The sequence below is a fragment of the Coptis chinensis genome, chromosome 3 (genome assembly GCF_015680905.1).
Source record: "Coptis chinensis isolate HL-2020 chromosome 3, ASM1568090v1, whole genome shotgun sequence".
NCBI lineage: Eukaryota > Viridiplantae > Streptophyta > Magnoliopsida > Ranunculales > Ranunculaceae > Coptis > Coptis chinensis.
This window is the reverse complement of record NC_141458.1, coordinates 122,984,507-123,009,193: the sequence shown is the minus strand read 5'-3', so window position 1 is coordinate 123,009,193 and position 24,687 is coordinate 122,984,507. Positions and strand designations below refer to the sequence as shown.

Genomic DNA, 24,687 nt, shown 5'->3' with positions numbered 1-24,687 from the left:
TGTATGCATGTACGTATTATATATTTGTTAAAATGTAGCGAGAGTAAAATTCAAACTCACGACCTCATTCTTGAAACCATGACCATTTTTCCACTAGGCCAAATTCATAAAATGTCTTTAATATATAGACGAAAAATAGTTAATTTAGATGAGTATAAATAAGATTTTGTTTTCTAAGTGGTTAATGGGGAGTGGGGCAGGTATGAAGAATCCAATACGTAGGTGGGGTGGGTATGGGGAATCCTTGACTGCCTCTCCATAACATGCTCACAAAACTTTTATATATATAAAAATATGAACACAAATGAACACAAATTTTTACATGGTTAGACATATAATATTATGATTTTTTGTGAGAATGAAGTAGGTGGATTTATCCCAAAAAAACTAGGCCTTAATCATCATACCTACAATGTACATTTTACAAGATAAGAGTGTGGCTCTATCCCTACCCTATCACTATAGCCACATTTTAGCCACATTGTAAACGAATCCAAACAAAATTGTGGACTTAAAAGTTGAATGAAAGGTTGAATTTCTATATATACAATTTCCCCGCCATAGAGAACATGCTCATAAAAATTCAGCTCATTCAAAGAAATTTAACTTTAGAACATGTTCACAAAACATTTGGACTGTTAGATGAAAAGTTTAAAAATGAACACTAATGTTTACATGGTTAGACATATCCAAATATTATAATCTTTTGTGACAATAATCTTCATGGTGGGGAGATCATCTCTATAAAAAATCATGTCTTAATTCTTTTGTATGTCGAAAATGTGGCTATAATGTGCACATAAGAATGTGCCTCTATCCTTCCCTATATATATATTAACTCAACTTAAAATGACTCCGAAAAATTCCACCACTAAATACAATGAATTAGAAGCTAATTTTTGGTATGGACGTTCTCTCCATTGCACACAATAGAGATCATCTTCACAAAAAATCAATTCACTTGAAAATGTACAACATCGTAAAAAATCGTTTATAATATCAACGACTCCTATTCTTTTAATTTTGGTACAACTTTTGACAATGTTAAACGTATTCAATTGAGTTTTTTTTTTTGTGAGGGTGTTATCTCAATCTCTCTCTATTTATGGGGATGGTTATATGAACTAATTTTTTGTAAGGATTGATGATCTCGATTGTGTGGAGAACATTTCCACCCAAAATCAGTTTCTAATTCATTGTATTTAGTGGTGGAGTAACTTTTGAGTCACTTTAAATGGAGTTAATATATATATATATATGGGAAAATTAGAGGTCCAATATCGATTTCACCAAGTTGGACCTCCACAAGGTACTTATTTTCACAACTACCACACATGACACACCTTTAAATCTTCTCTCAATTGTGAACAACATTATGAATCTTTTATCACCCCTTCCCCTTATCAGTTATGAAGGTTAAAAAAATTTGGGTCGGTGAATAATTTCGTAATATTCTAAATGATTTTTGACACAGCTGTACATGTACATTTTCGAATGAACTGACTTTTTGTGAAGATGATCTCGATTGTGTAGAAAACATCTCCATAAAAAATCAGTTTCTAATTAACTTTAGAATCACTTTAAGTGGAGTTCATATATATATTGAAAAATTAGATGTCCAAAATATTGTTTGGGATCAATCATTTCTGCCCTAAATCCTAATGCCAGTACACATTTTAGGCGAACAGAATGAAGTATGAACGTACAAAACAAAACAGTAACTCTAGAAAGATAGATCATAATGGACGAATGAGCCTAGACCTAACTGACTGGGAAAATTAAATCCCTCTGATCCCCAAACATTTAATGGCTCAACAAAATTATAAAATTTCATCAACTCTTTCTGTACAGCATCGTTGCATTGTCATAAAAACTGTGCAGGACCATAATGGAAAGCAACTACTCTCCAATTCGCAGTGATCCTAATAATAATATCCTATTTTTGGGCCGTGTTTAGGCCCAGCAGATAAATCTTGAGGGCTTTACGCCACTAGGCCTGGCCCTTTTACAAGCCCAAATAGATGGTCCTGAATCAAAAAAAGTCCGAGGAAGATAAAAGGTCAAAGTGTAACCACGACTTCGACAATTTTCAACCTTTAGAATTCCGTCACCTCAAAACACAAAAACAATAGGAAAAACACCACACTTTTGTTTCCATGGCACTCATTCAACCAGGAAGATTTCGTATACTGAAAGAAGGATGTAAACCGTTGTTGTTACAAGAAAGTGGTGGTGGGCCTGTAGTATATTGGATGTTTAGAGATCAACGGTTGAAAGACAACTGGGCTTTAATACATGCTGTAGAACAAGCCAACAAAGCAAATGTACCAGTTGTTGTTGCGTTTAATTTATTTGATCAGTTTTTAGGCGCGAAAGCTAGGCAACTTGGGTTCATGCTAAAAGGTTTACGTCATCTTCACACTAGTTTACAAGAAACCCTCCATATCCCATTCTTCTTGTTTCAGGTAAGTGTTAGTTGATGTATCATTTTTTTAATGTGGAAAAGTTGGTTTTTTTTGCTTATATAAAAGCAGGTGTTAAAAACTCATTTATCTTAATGGAGCCAATCATTTACAAGTGTTTATATAAGTGCTAAGTTACTATAATGGTACCAAACACATATAAGTGATTGTGCCAAATTCCCAAGTGGGGCCTAAGCATTATATACACTATGCTTTTGTGATTGTGGTTTGGGCTCTGAGAATGTTTTGTGCTTTGGTTAATTAGGGAGAAGCAGTGGAAACAATTCCTAGTTTTTTGAAGGAATGTGGAGCTTCACTATTGGTTATGGACTTCTCGCCGTTGCGTGAAGTTCGAAAATGGAAAGAGGAAATTTGTTTGGGAGTGAGTGATTCAGTGGAAGTTCATGAAGTCGACGCGCATAATGTAGTGCCATTATGGGTAGCTTCTAGTAAGTTGGAATATAGTGCAAGGACTTTAAGAGGTAAAATCAATAAGTTGCTTCCTGAGTATCTTATTGAGTATCCAAATCTTCAAGCTCCAACTAGGAGATGGGATGGCGAGGATCGAACGATAGATTGGGATAGTATCATTGCCGATGTTTTGAGGTTGGTTCAGAGCTACTGTTTTAAAAGAAATGAATTGTTACTTGCTGAATGATTTTGTATTAGTAATCTGAATTGATTGAATTAGGAAAGGAGCAGAGGTCCCAGAACTCGAATGGTGTGAGCCTGGTGAAGTTGCTGCGATAGAAGTGCTAATGGGAAGCAAAGACGGGTTCTTGACAAAGAGGTTAAAGAACTACTCCACCGATCGTAATAACCCGTTAAAGCCTAAAGCACTTTCAGGCCTATCTCCTTACCTACATTTTGGGCAAATATCAGCACAGCGGTGTGCTCTGGAGGCACGGAAGGTCAGGAACCTCCATCCTCAGGTTTGTGGTGTAAAGTGATTGGTATAGATGCAGATAGCTTTCCATAGAGACTTAAATTGTTATTTGGTTTTAGCTATAAGTACATAGTGGAGCCACTTAATGAAGTGTAGTAGTGTACTAGTCAGTTAAGTCAATCTTTTTCTTCATTATCTGATCTGGGAGAACTTTCCTCTTTCTTTATCCACATTATGAAGCCAGTCGATTCATTCTTGGAGGAGTTAATTGTGCGAAGGGAACTTGCAGATAACTTCTGCTTTTACCAACCTCATTACGACTCATTACTTGGTGCTTGGGAATGGGCTAGAAAATCCCTGATGGACCATGCTGCTGATAAACGTGAACTTATTTACACGTGAGCAAATTTGATCTGCACTGGGTTGGAGACTGAAATTTGACTGTTTCTGTTTGTTAGGAATTTCTTGTTTTTGCAGTATCTGATATAGCTCTGAAATTGCAGGAAGGAACAGTTGGAGAAGGCAAATACGGCCGATCCTGTAAGATGTTTTATTTGTTAACTATTTTACTTTTTAATTTTAACTTTTTAAGTTTAATTTACAACACTTGTCTTACCCCAAATTCAAGCTGACGGAATTGTTTACTCTGGTGAAGAAACACATCATCTCAGAATAAACTTTTCTACTTTCCATTTCCTCTCTCTGCATTTTCTGATCTTTGGTATGGTTGAAATGCTTTTAGTATGCACGTGTAATTTCATTGTTTATTGATTTATATGCCAGTTATGATATCTTCATCTCAACAGTTACTAGTGGCATTTTTCAGCTGTGGAATGCATCACAATTGGAGATGGTTCATTATGGAAAGTTGCATGGTTTCCTGAGGCAAGTTGATTTGCATTGGACATTTAGATGTTTTTATAAAAAGTTTTCATTAAATGAAATAGTTTAAAAATGCATGAACGTAAAGTAATTTGTTTATGAAAATGAATCCGTATACTGTTGTTATAAAAACCACTTCCGTAAGTGTCTTACGCAAAACTTTCTACTCTATATACGTCTTGTATGATAATTTAACAGATGTACATGGTTTATTCTCTATATGCTATTGAGTGTAATTTCAGGGCTATAAGGTGATTTTGTTTATATTCCCATCCATGTTATAGAGGAGACTTTCCCTTTTTGGAGGGAAACCGAACTCCTTAGTCATATGATCTATTATCAAATTCCCAAAAGACTGCTAGTTTTTCTGAATAGATGTCGGCAAGTCATTCCTGAAATTATAGGAGGAATTTTCTCTTGGAAGGTGAAAGTGTGAAACAGGGCACCTTTTCACTGTTGTGACTTTTTGGTACATGTGCAAGGTTTTGCTTTCTCGTTCTTCTTTCAGAAACTATAACTGATTTCAACTCAAATTTTATGAATCATGAAAGTTTTTTTTTGCACACATATGAATCCTGAAAGTGATCATCCAGAGCATACCCAATAGTTTGGTTATATGATCCCACTTTTCATCAAAATTTAAGGGACACTTACTGCAAGAAAATATACAAGTGAGATGCGCTAGCCTTACCATCACCACCTGTCATGGCCAGAAAGTTTTTTTTTTTTTTTTTTTCACGACGTTATTGGTATTTGTTGGCTTTCTTCTTATTTTTTGCTTATGGTCTTGTTGCCTTCTCTTAGCAGGATGTACTGGGGAAAGAAGATTCTTGAATGGACAAATGGACCAGAAGAAGCTCTTGCTATAGCACTATATCTTAATGATAAGGTGATATCTATGTATTGAAGATATATATCAATTTAAGCTTCTCAATTTTGATTCTGCTATGTCAATCATTTGACCTCAAGAAAGTTTTTTTCTGCAGTATCACATAGATGGTAGGGACCCAAATGGTTATGTTGGCTGTATGTGGTCTATTTGTGGTGTTCATGATCAGGTTTGCATCCTCTCTCATCTCTAATCTTATAATATTTGGCAGACACATGATTTTATAAAACCCAAAATTTATAGTAATACAAGTAGTTGACTTCTCAAACGGGGTCTCCAGGGTTGGCAAGAGCGACCTGTTTTTGGGAAAATACGCTACATGAATTATGCAGGATGCAAAAGAAAATTTGATGTTGAAGGTTATATCCAATATGTCAAGAGGCTAGTGGTCGGAACAAAGAAAAGGAAAGCGGAAAGCTTGGTTAGTCAGAGGCTGAAGGAAGCTAAAACTTAGAGCAGGTGCTCTGGTGCTCCACCTCTTGTCCAACATGATACTCCCAATTTACATTTTGTTGTAATGCCAGGCTGAAACAAGAATTTGTAGGAGGTCAAATGAGCTTGGTTGTCCTACTCTCCTGTTGATCACTTGAGAGCTTGTAATATAGGTTTGTCAATCATGCATGGTTCTGTTGTTTGGTTGCCGACAACCAACTTTTTGGTCATTTTATCTGCATGTCGTGTAAACCGTTTCTTGGAGATTTACTCAATTTGCTTTTGGCAAGACAAAAACTCATTTATAGTCAGTTTCTTGAGAGTTGTCACCTATTAATTCACAATGTAATTCTGATGTGCTGTAAAAGTTTGTCTATTTGTAGTAATGCTAACATTTTGATCAGAACCTATTTCATTCAACGGATCAGAAGTGCAATGATTCCTCGTCTTTGCTCGCGACTACAGGCTCCTTGTGTCCTTGGTGCAAAATCCATTCATAAAATTTTGATGGACTAATCTTCCTTCGTTATAAACATACAAAATCTTTTTGCATGTGCACAGTGTTTCTGCAATCACAAGAGTTGCTTTAAATTCCCGCTTGCAACACGTTTTGCAACCATGTTCTTAGCGCAAAGAGTTCTGCTCCTCGAGTTCCGGCATCGACAGTTGTAGTGAATGACGCTGCCAATTGGCATGTGCCCTAGAATTGTATATTTTAGAGATCCTGTTGAGATGAAGAAGGAAAAGCATATAATGTAGGGATGTTTGCTACATTCTGCCTTCTTTTTAATCCACCAAAACTCTCAACGCATCTTGTATATTCCAGAGATAAAAGTGTTTCTAGGAAACGAGAAAAAGGTAATGAGACAGAGGGTGCCTCCAGTGCAGAGCTATGTCATTTGAAATTGGCATATATACCAAATCCCCACTTGACAGTTAGATAAGCAAAAAACCGAAACCTTTAGCATTACGCCCATTACATGAGGGTTCCTTCATCCCTTCTGCGCAAGTTTCAGGTACAGAAAACTTTGTTTCAAAATATACGCAAACAAATTTACTTTCCAAATATATTCAAACAACTTTAATATTCACTTAAAAACCATATATGTACTACTGGCTACTATGGAGACTGTAGCAATTATTTTCAGAGTATGCTTTCCTATAGAAACTCTATTTTCAGTCTGATATTCTTTTATTGCCGAACACAAAGGAAAACTCATGAAGAGTAGAGTGGTGTAACTAACTGCAAGATATCAGTAAAATTTCTGAGCCAACAACTCCTCCAGTTAAATCAACAGACTATCACTCCGAGTTTACCTGAGAAGCGCTTGCCTCCATCATGCCATTGCGTATCTGGTCACTGATATCTCTAATATGACCAGGGCCATGGGGAAGGAACACAGTTGTGTTTTTCGACGAGTTTCCAAGGTCTTTAATTGTGTCAAAGTACTGAGTAACCATAATCAGGTCCATCACCTCCTTAGCTGAGGTTCCCTCTACTTTACCAGAAAAGTTCAAAATATTCTCTCTCAAACCATCAGTAATTGCTTGCCTTTGTCTGGCCACACCAACCCCACCAAGGTACTTGGACTCAGCTTCAGCCTCAGCTCTCTTCACTTGGAGTATCTTATCGGCTTCCCCTTTGTATGCACTAGCAAGTTGAAGCCGTTGAGCTACAAACCAAAAAACAAACATGGAAAATATTTAGCTTAATAGTAGTTGAACAGACAGCATTGTAAGAAGACAATGACCAAAACCAGTATAATGTATTAAGGTGTTATAATTATGGTGATCTTAATCTCATTATTTTTTACATGGCCTTGCGATTCAATGACATTAGCACACCCTAAACCTAAACAATGTAACAACCTCATTTACCGGCAATTAGAATATTGTTGAGTTGCAGAGCAAATGTCATGCAATATTAGCTGATATCTACCTTTAATTGTTGATCATCGGTAAAAATACAACAACATCAAGTAAAATGCATATCAACATATGCATGATGCATTGTTCATTTATTTTAAAGGAAATAAAATAAACATAGACGAACAGACAAACAGACACACACAGACACATGCGTTCATCTTCTTTCCTAAACTTAAACCATTAGAATGGGCCCACTTCTTCCAAGGATGATCTTGAGTTCATCTTCAGCAATAAATGAACCTTTGTCCACATTTGTAGGTTTCATTACGACGCTCATCATAAGTGGTGTTTGTGCGTGTAACTATGTGTGTTGATGTATTTAGGATCACGGGACTAGGTACCTTATGAGAGTACACAAATATGAAGATTTAATTACAAAGTTTCTCAGACCCATGAGAAACTTTACATGGCACATTCCTCAACTAAACAAAGTTCCGAAGTAGTCAACAATCTTAGCATCACACTGGCATGAACTGACCACTGAACAAAGCCTTCAACGGGGCATTACTGAATCATAATAACCATAGTCAATCCTAGTCCTGTGGCATTGACAACACTAGCGAACTCCACCAACTCACCTAGTTTGATCACTAGCAGACTTCACCAACTCACCTAGGTGGACTTTCACAAGGTACTCATTTTCACAATTACCACACATGACACACCTTTAAATCTTCTCTCAATTGTGAACAACATTATGAATCTTTTATCACCCCTTCCCCTTATCAGAGCACCATCATATTTGTTTCCATCAGTCCAGAAATGTATCAAACACATTCAATTAGGTTCACCCTTTCCAACTAACTAAGCAAATTCAAGTCACCTACGGTATTGAACATTGGACTGCTCATCACGTCAGTATAGGCAGATAAACGGAAATCAACACAGGAATTCCATGCACATTTTTGAAATCTGGATACTTTACCTTATATTCTTTGTATATCCTATAATACTCACAACTAGTTCCTTAATGTAAAACAAGAAAAAAGATGTTGCAAGGTAAAAGCACGGGTTACGAGGATGTGGACACAAAGTGAGTTTTCCAGATCAAGTATTTGGTGACACAAACTCACAATGTGTTCAAGGAAAGTTTTAATATGTTGTTTGATGAAGAATACTTGAGTTCATGCTTATTTTATAGCTGAGATCATATACTGTTTTGGCACGACCAACTGTAACATAATAAACCAATCAGAAAAGAAACAAATACCACCATTTTAAAATAACTTTTTTTAAGATGCTAATGAAACTTTTATTGAACTGAAATTCAATCTCCACTTCTTCAAGGTAATTACTATATAACATAAACATCCGAAGAAACTCACTTGTCACCTAACTAAGATATAACAATAAATATATATTTTTTTATAAGTTTTGACATATATAAATATATATCATGGACTAATTTTGACATGTGACTTGGAAAACTGATACACATTTCGAAGCCACACTCTCCTCATAAATTGATAATTCCTTACTGGTGATGTAGGCATGCTCGCTAAAATCTTTAGTTGCGACATTCTCATTGTTTATGTCTATCGGATTCAATTCAGGCATCTTAGGCTCTCGAAGCTTGACTTATTGCAAGTAATACATTGATTGTGTTATGAAGTCCTTAAATATTCTCACGTGTAATTGCAGTCAACTATTTGAAAGTTGCAGAGTTCTTGTAAATGTCTGAATTCACTTTTTGACGCTGACTGTTCCGAATCGATTATCCTCGATGCTTTGTCCTCGAAAATTCATTGTATATGAGTTTCACATGTGGTCCACCTCAAACTCTACTCATGCTTCAAATTGACGGCTGCTATGTAGTGTTGCTCCAAATGGTGCTTGAGAAGTACAGTTTGTGGAGTGTACTTGTACTGTACGAGTATGGTCTTGAATGAAACTGGTTGGCCATTTTCATCACAATTAAAACACTTTACATGCTCCATACTCCTCAGGAAACATATGGAGCAAAGCTAAATAACAACCACCACCTTGAAGTATGGGTATGGGTAGAGACTTAGGTGACTATATTCAAAACCATATACAAAGAATTCTTGGGGACAAAGCACCAAGGAAAATTGATTCAGAGCAATCAACTGCAAAAAACGCATAACGCTATTTACCGACTGCAATTACAATGTTCTTCAACAGGAATATTCAAGCACTCCATAATACAACAAACATATTACTTGCAAAAGATCGAGCTTTGATAACTTAAATACCTAAGTTGAATTCAACAGTAATAAGCGGTAACAATGTTGCAACTAAATTTCAGTAAACATAATGCACAAAAATGACAAAATGAGTATCAATTTTCTACGTCACATTTAAAATAGGACTGCTATATAACTATTGCTGTATCTATGTTGGGTGATATCTGTATTTCTTCAGATATGCATGTTCATTTATACTATTACGAAATGGATATTGATATATTGTTTAATACAAATTCTTTAGCACATCAAACTATAAACAATTTTTATTGTGGTGTGTTTCGTACATTTCTGATTGGTTCATTAGGTTACAATCAGTCATGCTAAGATAATTTATGAGCCCAGCTTCACAATGACGCAAGAAACTAAGTATTTTCTCCATCAAACAAAACGTTTTAAGTTCCAGGCATAAAAACTAGTAATTTTTGTATATTATATAATATTAACAACTATTTCCTTAATGTTCGATAGAGTATAAAATTGTGTTACTTATATAATGCCTACCCTAAAAAGTACTCCTAGAACAGCCTTTGAAAAAGAGGATTAGTTCTCAATTTAAACTTCATGAAACCATTCTATACGTTTTATTTGTTTTCTATCTAAAGTTACAACTGAAACCAGTAATACTTTACTACTTACATAGAGTGCATAAACCAAAAGGCTCAACACCTATACCATTCTATATAGATGTTCAAAAATGAATCCATAAAACAGCCACTATATAAACTAAAGATAAGAGGTCTGTACCTGCATTAATTTCATTCATTGCTTTGCGCACCGATGGATCAGGTATAATGTCAACCATCAGTATGTGCTCTATGTTAAATCCATACTCCCCCATCACCTGATTCATGATTTAAAGATGTCATACAACTAAAGACTAAACAGGGATCTCCAGGTTAAATTATACTAGCATTAAATAAGAAAATAAGGTTCAAATGACAAGCATGATTACTATTTCACATAAACCTATATATCTAGTTATTAATCTATATTTTCCTTCTGACGTTAAAACATAGCTGAAGAATCAAATGGTTACACAATGCAAGCATATTAAAGCATAATAAGGGAGTCAAGACAGAAGTAGAACGGTACTCCAAGGCTAGTATTGGAATAGCCGATGCTTTCTAATATATGAAATAAACAGACAGACACGTGTCAGAGGATGCCATGTTGACCCCTACATAACTGAAATACAATATTCACATCATCTACTGTGTAATGGTGTGCAGCCCTCTCTAACCTTATCACAAATTTCCAAATGCACCGTTATAAATTCTTATATAAATGTCACAACAATTTCTTATTCCATAAACCATTTCACTGTCCCTTCATCTAAGAAATCATCCTAAATAAACACTAGTTGACTACCCATTGATTCCATAAAAGGAATGCTAAAATCTAACCTTAAACTGACTACAAATAACCAACAGTTCCTACTCGAGATTAAAACAGCACATTAAATATCTTCTTTGGTAATTATAACTAAGACAAGATAGATAGTTTACCTTCTCAAGTTCCTCCAAAACAGCTTTAGCAACTTCACCTTTTTGTTCAAAAAGATCATCCAATGTCATTCTTGGCACCTGAGCTCGTACCACTGACGAATCGAACAAATATTATAACACTAAAAAAAAACCAATAATAACAATCAAGACTTAAATAAACAAATGATCGAATACCATCAAACACATAAGCCTGAATCTGTTCTTTAGGATTCTGCAACTCATAAAATGCATCATCAGCACGTTGTTTGATCACTCGATATTGAATCGAACATAACAGTTGAACAAACACATTATCCTGCCATTTAAAAAAAAAAAAAAATTACAAAATAAACAATAAATAAAGAACCACATGATCAAAACCCATTTCTAAATATATATACCTTGGTTTTAGTTTCGATCTTGACATCGAGAGAATTGATACGAGTAGAAAGAACACCAGCAAGACATTCACCAGCAAACGGGTTGAAAAAATGGAAACCCGGATTTGCTAGTTTGTAGAAACGTCCGAATTTTTCAACTATTCCTACGCCTGCTTGATCAACACACCCACAGAACAGACAGAAAAAACCCATCCTTTTTTTTTTCTTACGACTCTTTCTTCTCTTGTTTGTGTATTTTATGCATTGGAGGGAGAAAATAGTCAGAGACGCGGCAAATATATTTAATGTGAATTAGTGGTGTCAAATGGGTCAGGCCGGGCTGGCCCGGCCCTCAAACAATGAAGCCCTCGTCTCAGAGGGCCGGGCCAGTTCTACCCTCATTTACCTCGAGGGCCGGGTCGGGTCAGGCCAATGCTTAAATTTTGAAGCTTTTATCCGCCCCTCAACCCTCTCGAGGGTTTGAAGAGCCGGGCTTGAGGACCAAACGTGAGGACCGGATACTATGTTATATATTTGATTTACAAAATAAATTTAGAAATATTAGTTAAAAATGATAAAATTGCACTTTACAATTAAACTTTCAAACTACTAAAAAAACTTGTTAAAATTATATTAATCAATTAAGATCAGTTAAATTCATTTCATAAAATATTTATAGTGAAAATATAAGATTGGCAAACTTAATAAATAAACGTTATTTTAAGTGATTTTTAGCATATTAATGCTAAAATGAAATATATTGTAAAAATATATGTAATAAATGTTGAGGGCCTAATGAGAGCCGGGCTTAAAGGAGGGCTTAAGTTTCAAAGTCTAGGCTCTTACCCTCCCCTCAAAGGCTTGAGGGCCGGATAGGCCTAATCCATGAATGTGTGAAGGCCTCATTTTGAGGGTTTTTTCGGCCCATGGACGGGCAGGCTAAGGGTTTGAAGGCCATTTTTACACCCCTAGTGGTATGTGATCTTGTTTTTTACTTCACCGACTCAACTTAACAATATGGGCCTTCTTCATTTTAGAGCACATTTAGAGCATCATCAACGCGTTTTTTAATTTGGTTGTGACACATCATCATTTTTAGCAATCAAAAATTTCTAAAACGAATGGTTGAAACAACGCGGATTGGTTAAATTTTGTTAAAAAAATTTGAACGGGTCAAGTTGTCCCGTCCCACTCCAATTTTTTTTTGAAACGGGAGTAGTTGTCCCGTGCACTCTATTAGCCATTTTATTTGAAAACGCGCGAACAATGTTCCAGTAACATTTGCCCCGCAAGAACTCACCAACATCTCAAAATCCAAACCTTCAATCACCCAATAAAAATTCGATTTTCAACCAAATTTGTTTCTGTTTTTTGCAATGGATCAACGCCGCCGAAATTTTGGGACGTAAGAAGACTATTATCGTGGCTCGGGGAGTTCAAATCCTCCGGGAAAATGAGAGTGAACTCGCAGGAAAATGATTTCAATTTTCCACGAGATTGAGTATTGTTGATCATCCGACATTGGCTCTCGATCCGGACATGCATGTTTCGTGTTTATATAACACCGGCCGAGTAAGTATGAGTTTATGAGCGTTGTTCAATTGATTTTGATTTAAAATCGTGTTTAAAATTTAACGATATACTAACCGTTTGATTAAATGCCTCAATGTATAGAAAATGAGTTCGACGAGATGGAGATGCGCAATGCCGAAAGTATTAAAGACTTCGGAGTCATCTAGTGGAAAGAGGGGAGGAAATGGAGCACGAAGAGCTCGAATTTTGGGAACACCTTTTGGTCCATTGATATCGTGTAAGCATTCGAACTGATCGTCCACTGATATTTGCATTGGCGGAACGATGGTGGCACACCACGCACACTTTTCACCTTCCATGTGGTGAGATTGGTATCACACCACTTGACTTTACAATGCTAACGGGTTTAAGTGTGGGCGAGAAGAAGCCAGTTTTGTTTGATTCAAGTATCGAAGATGATTTTGAAAGGTTGAAGACTCTACTGCCTTCGTTGTTTGATGTTGAAGGTAGACTTGTTTCAGAGAATATGGATGGCAGATACATTTTGAACCTGTACATCAGAGAAAAATTCATGCACCGATTGAGTATTGAATATTATTTAGAACATGAAGTTGACGCCCTATATTTGGACCCAAACTCTGCGGAGGAGGATGAGTTTATCAGGATATTTTTGTTATATTTTTTGGGCCAAGTTGGTTTTACAACGGGGAAAATCTGGGGTTCGGGCTGGTTGGTTAGCATCTTTGGTAGACCTTGATAGCTTGGAAGATTTTGATTGGGGAGGTGCTTTCATGGCACATTTATATACAGGGCTTGATTTGTTTGTACAAACAAATCAAATGGGGAAGCAATGCAACGGAATTACTTGGATACTACAGGTAATTCAATAGGATTTAACTTTTAAGATATAAGTTTTATTTTGTTAGTTAAATATTATATAATTTAAATTAATTAGATACACTTTCATTTGATTATTTCAAGATCTTGGTGGTATGAGTATTTGGCTTGCTTAAACCCTATCTTGAAAGAGGATTGGGTTAAGGACTTATGGCCTGCATACTTCGGGGATGGGCTGTTTTTGGTCATGCTAGATTAAAAGATGAGGTCCATAATGATCTTCAAGCCGCTAGGATCCAAATAGAGGCGAAAAGTATGAAATCTATTGTTTGGAGTCCGTGGCAAGGTTCTCAATTTGAGAATATGCATATCTGTCGACATAGTACTCTAATGTCATTAAAAGATTCATATTGCAAGCCCACGATATCGTGCTTGGTTCCTTGGAGATAGGGTGACTATGCAAACCATTGGATATACATATATTCTCGCTCCCCACCCACGGATATCGTGCCATGGATGTTTGAGAGAATTTGATTGAGCGGTATCGCGTTGAGAGTGCGCGTGGCGTGTTTTACAGATTATGTTGATGTGAACTCCGGTCTTGATTATGAGACTTATTGGCGGAAAGTTTCTAGGGGAAGCCTATCTGCATGGGTCCATCTTTGTATAGAGGTGCAAACATGGATGTCGAAACTAGTCGAGTTTTAGGCGAGGCGTCCAATTCCCGAGAACCGCAAGTTCCACAAGAACATCCGGAATATATCATGGTTATACACCCCACCTAGTGATCCATATGACCCATGGTCATACAGCGTTGTTAGTTCTCGGGGAATGGAGACCACATTTCACTTGGAGCGTCCGGTGCTTGTACCGATCTACAACAGGTTTAATGAGGTATATTTATATTTCATTATGTTAATTTAAACACACTATGTATATTTAACTTATATACAATATTGACACAATGCAGGAAACGGATGAAAGGCAAATCAACCCGGGGGCTTCGAGCTAGTTTAATTGAGCACACTCAACAAGATATTATGGCTATTTAGGCGAAGAACGAAAGCAAAGAGCAAACGCCGTGGAGGATGGTGAGATGACAAGCGAATTGGAAGCCTTGGTAATTTTATTATATGTTTTACATTTTCATTTTTTTAATATATATTCAATTTTATATTTTAATTGCATTGTGTTGATGTTTTGAGAATTGCTATCGATATCATGCAACAAAACAAATGCTCTAATAAGAGAGGGCTTAAACGAGAGGGAGGAGCGGTCAAAGGCGGGCAGTGCTCCATAGTGTTATATTGCACTATTTTGTAATAATTTAGTTATGTCATTGTTTTGTTGTTGGTTGTTGGTTGTTGTTATTTTTAGGGTTTGAACGGTTTTGAGAATCTTAACAGGTTTAGGTATATGAATTATGTTGATTAAACAAAGGAGGCTATGTCCAATTTTTTTATGCATTAAATTAATTATTACATTACGTTAATTTAAATTCAAGACATTACGTTAATTATTACTTAGAATCTATACATGCTTTTTATTATGTAGACAAAGAAATTCTCATGTGAACAATCAAGCCCATGTGAACGTGACTAATAAGCCCATGGGCCTCAATTTATTATTCTTCCAATCAATTTATATCCGTTGGCATTATTTCCAAGGGGGGATCAATTTATATCCGTTGGCATTTATTCCCAACGGATATATTTCTATCCGTTGGGCCTTTGCATATATATTCAAAGTCATTTTCATTCCTCACTTCAGCTTCTCATTTTCATTCTCTAATCTTTCTCAACTTCAACTACCAATATGGGCGGATCAAATATTGTCCACATTTCTACACTTGAGATTTGTCGATTGGTGTAAGGAAGTTGGTCATTCATTACTTCATGTCCATACATTAACATCAAATGCCCAAACCACGAATCAACGGCATGATGATGAGTGGTCATAACTATCAATGATGATGGAACATTGGAAGACAAACTTCTAAAGTGTGATGTTGATGATTGTCCCTCAAATATCAACATCTATCATTCAAAAAGGTTGACATACCGTATGTCATTTTTGCAAGAAAGCAGTGAGATTTCGCCCTAGGTGTGGCTTGTGCGATCAATGCAATCCTTCAATGTAATATTTGTATTTTGTTTAATTCCCTAGTGTATTGTCTTTAATTGTTTTTGCATGTGTTTTAAGTGGTAGAATTTTATAAGATGTTTTGTGTTTTATTTCAAATTAAGTTGTAATGTTTTTCATTTTAGTTGAGTTGATTTGTTTTTAATTTCAACTTATAAACAAACACATTTTTTTTTCAAGAAAATATACTTTTCATTAAAACAAAATACAATTTTATTTTAAAGAAAACATACACGTAAAACAATAAAAATAGATTACAACATAAAATTTAAATAAATTAAGACTTATTTAAAACATAATCTAATACCACCCAAATACATGTTCAGCCCAACGGTACAAAAAGCGACACGGTACAATTTTTGCAAATCTTCTCAAATCGTTCGGGCCCAACCCAACGGTACAAAAGCCCAACAAAGATAATTTTTGTAAATCTTCTAAAATCGTTCAGCCCAACAGTGAAAAAGCCCAATGTTAATAAAGCCCAAAGGTACAAAATCGAACTGTTTGAATTTTTTAATAAAAAAAAACAAAAAAAATTTGGACGGCTAAAGTAGTCCCGTCCCACTCTTGGGACGGGTCAAGTTTTCCCGTGCACACCATTTCTATTTTCTTAACCAATTTGACTCCAATTTGACTCCAATTTTGACAATTCTTATTATAGAAACGATAATTTGACAACGCATTGGTGATTAAAATTGCTATAAACATTGTCAACTGTCACATTGAAAATCAAAAATAGCAACGCGTTGATGATGCTCTTAAGAGCCCTTGTTCGCTATGTCGATCGCCAAAGTTTGTTGGCTACTTTATCCTTTGTCTAATTTATTCCTTAGAAATAAGATACCGACGTTCGAATTCTTCTCCAGCTGACACGTTGCATTTCATAATATCTTCCAAATGCCACGTACCACCAAAACTCATCAGGATCTGCCTATAAATTAGAAGCAGCACCTTTGCATTCAACAATCGTCTTATACCAGCTCACTTTAAACTTTTTCTTACACCAATTACCTCATTTGAGATTTCTTCAGAGTTTTCCATAGACTAGCACCACTAAAATTGTAGGAATTATGACAAAAATGGCAACTGGAGTAGTGCATCAAAGAAGAAGGACAACTGGATCAAAATTTCCGAGTTGCATTCAATGCGGAACTCGTAGCAACCCATGTCGATGCAAGGTGTTTGGGCCAACACTTGGATTTGTGGCGTTTGCCGTCGCGGCGGTGGTTGAATGGCCTATTGGGGCAGTGGTTTATCTCTTTCGCCACGCAAAGGGGCGTAGAATTATGGGTCATCCTGTCCGTGTTGTTTATCCTAAGGTTTCAAGGGCCATCCCCATTTGATTTGGGATCCCATTGATATTTCATGTAAAAATTTGTGTGGTCATTCTGTATTGTTATTTCTATGATATGCTTTCAAAAAAAAATTCTGTGACATTGTTGTATTACTTTTAGCATCAAGCACTATCAAATGAATACTTTTTTTCCGTATGCTTTCTTTCTATCTCCTGAGTTCTCTAGCTCTTGCAATTCGAATAACCTTTGAGGAAAATTGAGCACAAGCAAATCGAGTCGAACCATAAACAGCGACCAGTTTTGCTGGATACCCGAAAACACGTGGCGTAAACGGTACAGTTTAATGACTTAATCACATTTATGAAGAGTATGGGCTTATTTCAAATAGAATTGAAACCATGGATTTAGGCCCAATATTTCAAAGAGCTCCAAGGCAACCAAGTGTCCACTGAAAAGGAGTCAACAGTTATCAAATTTCCACTTTAATAACTTTAATATCTATATCTCTTAATATTAAAGCTCCCGCAAAGGGTATTTTTCGAGCTCTATTAAAATTCCACATCATCATCTCTTATTGAAACGAGAATTCTTTTCCTATTTATTAGACACTTCTAATTAAAACGGGAATCAATTTCCTATTAAAACATAAATTTCTCCTCTATTAGAAAAAAGAAATTCTAACACTTATAATTAAAACGAAAATCTTTCTCCTATTAAAACGGAAATCATATTTCTAAATTAAGTCAACTATTAAAACGGGGTTAAAAAATGGGTTTATAAAAACTTAATTAAAACAATTTGTTAGAAAATTAAAACAGATTTTTAAAACTTAATTAAAACGATTTGTTATGAGATTATAATAGATTAGCGACTAAAACGGGAATCACGATTTGTTAGAAAATTTCCATATGTATATAGTTATGATTGTTGAACATGTTTTCAAAAGAGCCGGTACGTATGCACGGGCCTACTTTATAGTCTTAATATTAAAGCTCTCACAAGGGGTATTTTTCGAGCTCTATTAAAATTCCACGTCATCTCCTATTAAAACGAGAATTTCTCTCCTATTTGAAAAATGAGAATTTCTCTTCTATTATAACGAGAATTTTTCTCCTATTAAAACAAATTCTAACACTTTTAATTAAAGCGGGAATCCTTCTCCTATTAAAATGAGAATTTCTCCCCTATTGAAAATTAAGCGAAAAATCTAGAGTATCTAATTAAAATGAGAATCATTCTCCTATTAAAACAGAATCTCTCTCCCAATTGAAAAAAACGGGTTTTTAAAATTTAATTTAAAATAATTTGTTAGAAAATTAAAACGGGTTAGCGACTAAAACGGTAGTCCCAATTTTCTAAAAAAAAATATAAATGTTTTCAAAAGAGCCGGTGCGTATGCACGGGTATACAAGCTAGTCTTAATATTAAAGCTCTCACAAGGTGTATTTTTTGAGCTCTATTAAAATTCCACGTCATCTCCTATTAAAACATAAGTTTCTCTCATATTTGAAAACGGAAATCTTTTTTTACAATGGGAATTTCTCTCCAATTATAACGGGAATTATTCTCCTATTAAAACAAATTCTAACACTTTTAATTAAAGCAGGAATCTTTCTCCTATTAAAACAGAATGTCTCTCCCAATTGAAAAAACAGGTTTTTAAAATTTAATTAAAATTTCACTAAAAATAATTTGTTAGAAAATTAAAATGGGTTAACGACTAAAACGGTAGTCCCAATTTTCTAAAAAAAATCTACATGTTTTCAAAAGAGCCGGTGCATATGCACGGGCCTACAAGCTAGTATGTTTCTATGTTTCTTGATTTATCCCTAACCTTAAAAAAACAAAAGAAAAAAAATTAACCAGTTACAAAATCTAGTTTTTGGTCTTAATTGTTGGGAAAAAAAAAATGAATAAAAAACTTGAAGTGCTGAACTAGTGACACTTTTTTCAAACTAAAAAAAAAAAAAAAAAAAAAATCTTTAGCTAAAGATGGGAAGAACTCCTATATATTTTACAATGATATTTTTTTAATTTTTTTTCTTTTTATTTATTTTTATTTTTAGTGGGGGCAAATCAGAAAGTTTGTTCTAAAAAAGGAATTTGATAACTGTCAATCTCTTTTTAGTGGACACGTGGTTGGTTCCTGTTTCACTTGGAGCTATTCGCGAAAAATCACTCTATAAAAAAGAAACCCGTACAGCCGAACGAAAGCTTAGGGAAAGGTTATTTAGGAAAATGAAACTTGTTGTCCAAGAACCCTAGCTAGCTCTCAAACCTACCTGTCTCCGATTATTAAATCAATCAAACCTATGGTAAAAGTTTTTCTCTCCAACCTGTTAATTACATATTTACAATGATTGATATTTCCTCTTTCACTGCCTTAGATTTACAGACTTTATTTATATGGGTTCTAATTTCATTTCATTTCAACACAAGTTAGAGTTGATGTTAAATATCTTGACCTTTTTATCCATTCCGCATTATTTTTTGTTCCATCTTTACATTTCTACATACTCTTTTGTTGGAAATTCAGTAATGTCAACACCATAATTGCCTACACTTAGCCTTATAATTAGCAACGTAGTAGAAAACTAGAAATAGCCTCTAGGTGTGTGGTGCCTAATACCTTTTCAAATTTGAAAATTGGATTTTTGTTTCAATAAGTTGTTAAGGAGTAAGAGCTAAAGAGAGATGTATGTAATAAAAATTAAAAAAAGGAAATGAAATGTAAAGATTCCCGATCTCTCTTTTCCATTATTTTTTTCATAACAGAACAACACGTATTTGAGGAATCAACTCCCAGTTTCCATGTATGGGACTAGTTGGATGGCATCTAGCTAGGTTCTTTCTGCATTACAAAATAGTTGCTGAACTCTTTTGATATGTTCCAAAATCCAAATTTCCAGTGGTAAACTGTTTTCGGGTTGATGTGTGGCTGAAAAATGCGCATGTCTTCTGAGATTGTTATTTACGAGTATGCGAACCGTGCTACGCATCGGTGTTTTTTCAAATCTTTAAACCTGTCAGTTATAATTTAAAAAATAATATAAAAACATTAAGAGGGGTTGAATATAATTTGAGTGACGTGAATGAGGTTTTCTAAATTATTTTAAATAATATGAAGCTAATTCTAATTTCAATAAAGTGAAAGAGTTTTTGGTAAATTGTTTAAAAAGGAGGGAGCTGATTAGAATAATTAAGGGAGGTGGTTCTAAAATCATAAAATAGAGAGATTACAAATACACAGTTCGGTTGAAAAATTTTCCTCCTAAAGATCCGGCTATCATATAGTGTAGAGATTTGAGAACCCATGCAGCTACTTGAATGATTTTCTGTCCGCTGACTTTCTTAGTTCATGATAGCTTGTCAGTTGCAGACATAAAAATATTTGATGCTATCGCACATGATGCTGCTAAGGTAAAAGTTTAATATGGTTATTGAAGTTTTTGTGTACTTCTACAGGCAATGGCAAGAGATGGAAAAATTTGAGGGATTCCAAGAAACAGCAAAATTTGGTTTGCTTGTTCGATTCGATTTCGGCAATAACCGGACCAACAGTAATCAAATCAAATTGTCAGGACAAACCAAGATTAATTGAAATGGCAACCACCTCTGCTGGACACAGCGGGATTAGAAATCCAACAGCGATCAAATCAAAGGTCGGAGACCAGATAGTTTCAACAAGTAGGAATGAGAATTGCAATAAGAAGGTATGTGAGTCTGCGATGTGTGTTTGAGGAAATCAAAGGCCGGAGGCCAAATAGTAGATTTAACCTTCCTAATGCAGAGATTGGAGAGGTATGTTTGCAGTTCGCAATAGATCCCACTGTTTTTTTTTTCAAATTGGACACGCAAAAGCTGCCCTTGTGAACCGTTACTTTGCTCAAAGATACCGAGGTCGTTTGATAATTAGCATTGATGAGATAATTCACAATGAGTTTGTGAGCAATATACTAAAAGATACTCAAACCCTTGGTATAACACCCCTATTTTTATTTTTTTTTTTTTTTATTTAAATATATATAAAATTAAATAATAATAATAAAAGAGGATAAAGATAAAAGAGAGACAAAACGTGGGAAGAGAGAAGGGGTTACAATCAAACCCTCTTTTGCTCCCTCTTTTCCTATTTTTATGGGTTTTTTAAAAAAAAAAAAAAAAAAAACAACAACAACAGAGAGAAACGTACAATAAAAAAATAGAGAGAAAGATAATTATTGCTTGAGAGTGCTTGAAAGAAAAAGGGGCGGAAGAAGACAAGTTCGCTGGTTATTTCACTTTCACTAATGTTTTCGTTTTTCGATTAACTTTGAGTGAGTAATCTAAACTTTATTTTTATATAATTGATTTATTACTATGGTTTAAATTAGTTGTGTATTTAATTATCTATAATGGAACTTTGAGATTGAAATTATTTGTTTAATCAGAGACTTTCAATATACTGAGTTACTGGCACCAAAAGTTTAGCTTTGATATATAGGTGTTGTCGTGTTGAGGAGTATTTGTATACGGTAGTGAGTAAACCATGTGTTTATTGATTAATTGGTAGTATTATATAGGCCTGCAACCATTTTGAATGATGTGAAGTTATTGGATTCATGTTATAGGGTTTTGATTATCATAATTTCAGAATTGTTCTCGGTAATTTAAGCATAAAAGATTTTTTTTTATATATCTTTTTTATATGAATCCAACGCCTGTTTACTATAGACACGCATATCTACAACTTTCGTGTTTTTGTAAAATTTCATATCTAGTCGTTTTGCATACTGAAATTGAAGTTGAAGTCTGACGCAAAAACTGGGCAGTCTGTAGTAATAAAATCTTATAAAATAAAATAAAAAAATTACTCTTTTGTGTTGATTCCAAAACCATTAGAATCTAGACTTATAGAGGTACAACCTCATATTTTGACCCGAGTTCATACTCGTATTTAAAATTATGAAAATTGACTTCAATATATGATGACTGTTTGTGAACATATCCTAGACATGTTGCATTGTAGGAAGTGTATAGGACACTATACTTTGTAGATTTGTGCGAAACCAAAACCTAATGAAACCTTAGAGAGTCTTTTATCTGACGCAATGAGCCTCACTTAATTTGGATGAGTGATGGAAAAGATATGACCTCAACAATTCTATGCGTAAAAAATTCTATTCGTCAGAAAACAGTTTTCTACATAGGATTTGATCACAAATTTCATAAAGATAGGGGGAAAGTTAGAGTTTTTGTAAAACATGAAAAGATGAGTTTTATGAGTCTTCTTTCTAACTCAATTGGTCTCGTCACATTCTGAGTTCTGTGGAGGTAGATATAATGTCTGGAAGTTTGGTTGACAGAAAACAGTGCGTCAGAAATAAGTTTTTGCGCACTGTGTTCAAGTCCAGTTTTAATATAGTTAGAGTGAGAGTTATAATTTTTGTGAAATATAAATGAGTAAGTTCTGAGAGTCTTCTTTTCAACGCAAAAAGTCTTGTCACGTTTGGACACCTGTGGAAAGAGATGAGTCATTCGGAATATAGTCCGTCAGAAATCTAGTTTGCTGAAAATTATAATTTTTACCGTTTTCGACCTAAGTTTTCTTCTAGATGGGCTGAGATTGGGACTTCGAGTTCTACATGAAAAAGTAAGTATACTTATCTTAGTTTTCAAATAATCAAGTGGTGTATCATTTGGATGACTGTAGAAAAAAGTTATTGCGTTGACAAGTTAGCTAGATAACCTACCATATTTTCTTTTAGGTGAGCTCTAGTTAACTTTTCTTTTTATAATGAGATAAATTATTGTACTTAGGTATATAGATGTCTTGATTGCTTAATTTCACATATGTACAATTTTAGCACAAACCCTAAATGTTAACACGTGATATGTTACAATAAAGTTTGAGTTTAGTATATATAATTGAGGAATTAAAGGGAAATAAAGTGTGCAACTTTATGACATGATTTCTTATATATTGTTCTTTGACTTTGACTATGTGGCTAATAAGAACTATGAATGGTTGATTCGAATCTTGAAAGATGTGGATACGTAGGCAGCTTTGAGCAAAAGTGTAGTCACTATATTATATATTAGTTTTTGTGATAAACGGTATGTGGAACTTGATTGTGCTCTTACAGAGTGTTGCTCCTCGATTGGGAGTGTATTTTAATTCACGAGGCATTTAATTAATGCGTTACTCATAATTGAGAATTTTGATATATATAATTTATATATTCAATATTGAGGCGAGTTGAATGACTATTGTGTTTGAAATTTTTATTAATGATTTTATTGCTTAATTGAGACGATGTTTATTTTATAATAAAAGTATTATAATAAATGATAACTCTTGGGTGTTAAAAAGTGTTGTGAAAGTTTAATGTGTCACCCACATCTTTAGATCTCTCAACGCCTCATTGATGAAAAGAAAATAAATGAAATGTTTATGACTAATGATGTCATGTGAAAAGCCGCCTTAGATAGGAACTAAGACATTTGCCTTATGGGTTGGATGTATTCCTTGAGTGTACAGGAATATAGGTCTGAGTATTCCTTGATTGTGGCGAAAATGACATAAGGTATTCATTGAATGTGTCATGAATGACTTGTTATTGTTATGATGACCGGGTATTCCTTGAATGTGGCGAGAATGATCCAAGATATTCATTGAATGTGACATGAATGACTTGCTAGTGTTATGATGGGTATTCCTTAAATGTTGCGGGAATGACCCAAGGTATTCATTGAATTAATGTGCCATGAATGACCTGAGATTTTATACCCAAAGAGGTTGTGATTATGCGTATAGAAAGCCTAGAGATGGTTGTGACTCACAAGTTACGAGTTTATAAGATGAAAATATGTTCATTGAGGCGATATCTCCGCTTGGGACATATGTCTTGTAGTGGTACTCGGTGTGAGTGAGGCACACGGGTATGTGTGATTTGGCAAATGTGTGAAGTGCAAATTATAGAGTAGGAACTAAAGGTTGGACAGTGTTTATTAATAAATGAGTCAATGAGATAATTAATAAGCAAAGTAAAATATTGATTTTACATATGAGTGAGTTATTGTATATAAATATTTATGTATTATGATGTACATGATTTCTTACAATAAATATATACGTGGTTTGTGTGAGTTGATAATCACGAGGGATAAATGTACTCCCTAGTTGTAATATATTTTATTCGTTCTCATAAATAGACGAGTGGTGTTTAAGTAAAATATTGGTTTTATCTATGAGCAGTTGTTGGATATGATTGGTGATATATTATGATATGATTCATATAATTTCATATGAAGGAATGTGAATGTAGTTAGCGTGATATGGTGGATATG

General features: G+C 34.7%; 3 protein-coding genes across 3 annotated transcripts; 2 read left to right on the top strand and 1 right to left on the bottom strand.

Annotated features, from left to right (window-relative positions):
• The first annotated feature begins 2,091 nt into the window (after positions 1-2,091).
• PHR1 (photolyase 1) lies at positions 2,092-5,937 on the top strand. Its single transcript, XM_086597445.1, has 9 exons — positions 2,092-2,465; positions 2,728-3,068; positions 3,154-3,394; positions 3,589-3,746; positions 3,852-3,888; positions 4,175-4,233; positions 5,038-5,119; positions 5,217-5,288; positions 5,400-5,937. Exons 1-9 carry the CDS (start codon positions 2,157-2,159, stop codon positions 5,571-5,573), a joined length of 1,473 nt encoding a protein of 490 aa, XP_086453571.1. The 5' UTR covers positions 2,092-2,156; the 3' UTR covers positions 5,574-5,937.
• Positions 5,938-6,592: 655 nt separating this feature from the next.
• Positions 6,593-11,856, bottom strand: LOC147514045 (SPFH/Band 7/PHB domain-containing membrane-associated protein family). Its single transcript, XM_086597446.1, has 5 exons — positions 11,573-11,856; positions 11,367-11,487; positions 11,193-11,284; positions 10,432-10,528; positions 6,593-7,224 (listed from the first exon to the last, which is right to left on the bottom strand). Exons 1-5 carry the CDS (start codon positions 11,762-11,764, stop codon positions 6,854-6,856), a joined length of 873 nt encoding a protein of 290 aa, XP_086453572.1. The 5' UTR covers positions 11,765-11,856; the 3' UTR covers positions 6,593-6,853.
• A 5,172-nt stretch (positions 11,857-17,028) lies between these two features.
• On the top strand, positions 17,029-17,553 carry LOC147514044 (uncharacterized). Its single transcript, XM_086599590.1, has one exon. It carries the CDS (start codon positions 17,134-17,136, stop codon positions 17,404-17,406), a length of 273 nt encoding a protein of 90 aa, XP_086455716.1. The 5' UTR covers positions 17,029-17,133; the 3' UTR covers positions 17,407-17,553.
• Positions 17,554-24,687: the final 7,134 nt, after the last annotated feature.

What these genes read in the sequence shown, in the direction of transcription:
- PHR1 (XM_086597445.1), top strand. Translation starts at nt 2,157, where the DNA reads ATGGCACTCATTCAACCAGGAAGATTTCGTATACTGAAAGAAGGATGT. An exon ending in TCAGGAACCTCCATCCTCAG is followed by an intron (nt 3,395 to 3,588) that starts GTTTGTGGTGTA and finishes CACATTATGAAG; the next exon opens with CCAGTCGATTCATTCTTGGA. An exon ending in AAACGTGAACTTATTTACAC is followed by an intron (nt 3,747 to 3,851) that starts GTGAGCAAATTT and finishes CTGAAATTGCAG; the next exon opens with GAAGGAACAGTTGGAGAAGG.
- LOC147514045 (XM_086597446.1), bottom strand. Translation starts at nt 11,764, where the DNA reads ATGGGTTTTTTCTGTCTGTTCTGTGGGTGTGTTGATCAAGCAGGCGTA. An exon ending in AGATCGAAACTAAAACCAAG is followed by an intron (nt 11,488 to 11,572) that starts GTATATATATTT and finishes TTTAAATGGCAG; the next exon opens with GATAATGTGTTTGTTCAACT. An exon ending in TCAGGCTTATGTGTTTGATG is followed by an intron (nt 11,285 to 11,366) that starts GTATTCGATCAT and finishes TCGATTCGTCAG; the next exon opens with TGGTACGAGCTCAGGTGCCA.
- LOC147514044 (XM_086599590.1), top strand. Translation starts at nt 17,134, where the DNA reads ATGACAAAAATGGCAACTGGAGTAGTGCATCAAAGAAGAAGGACAACT.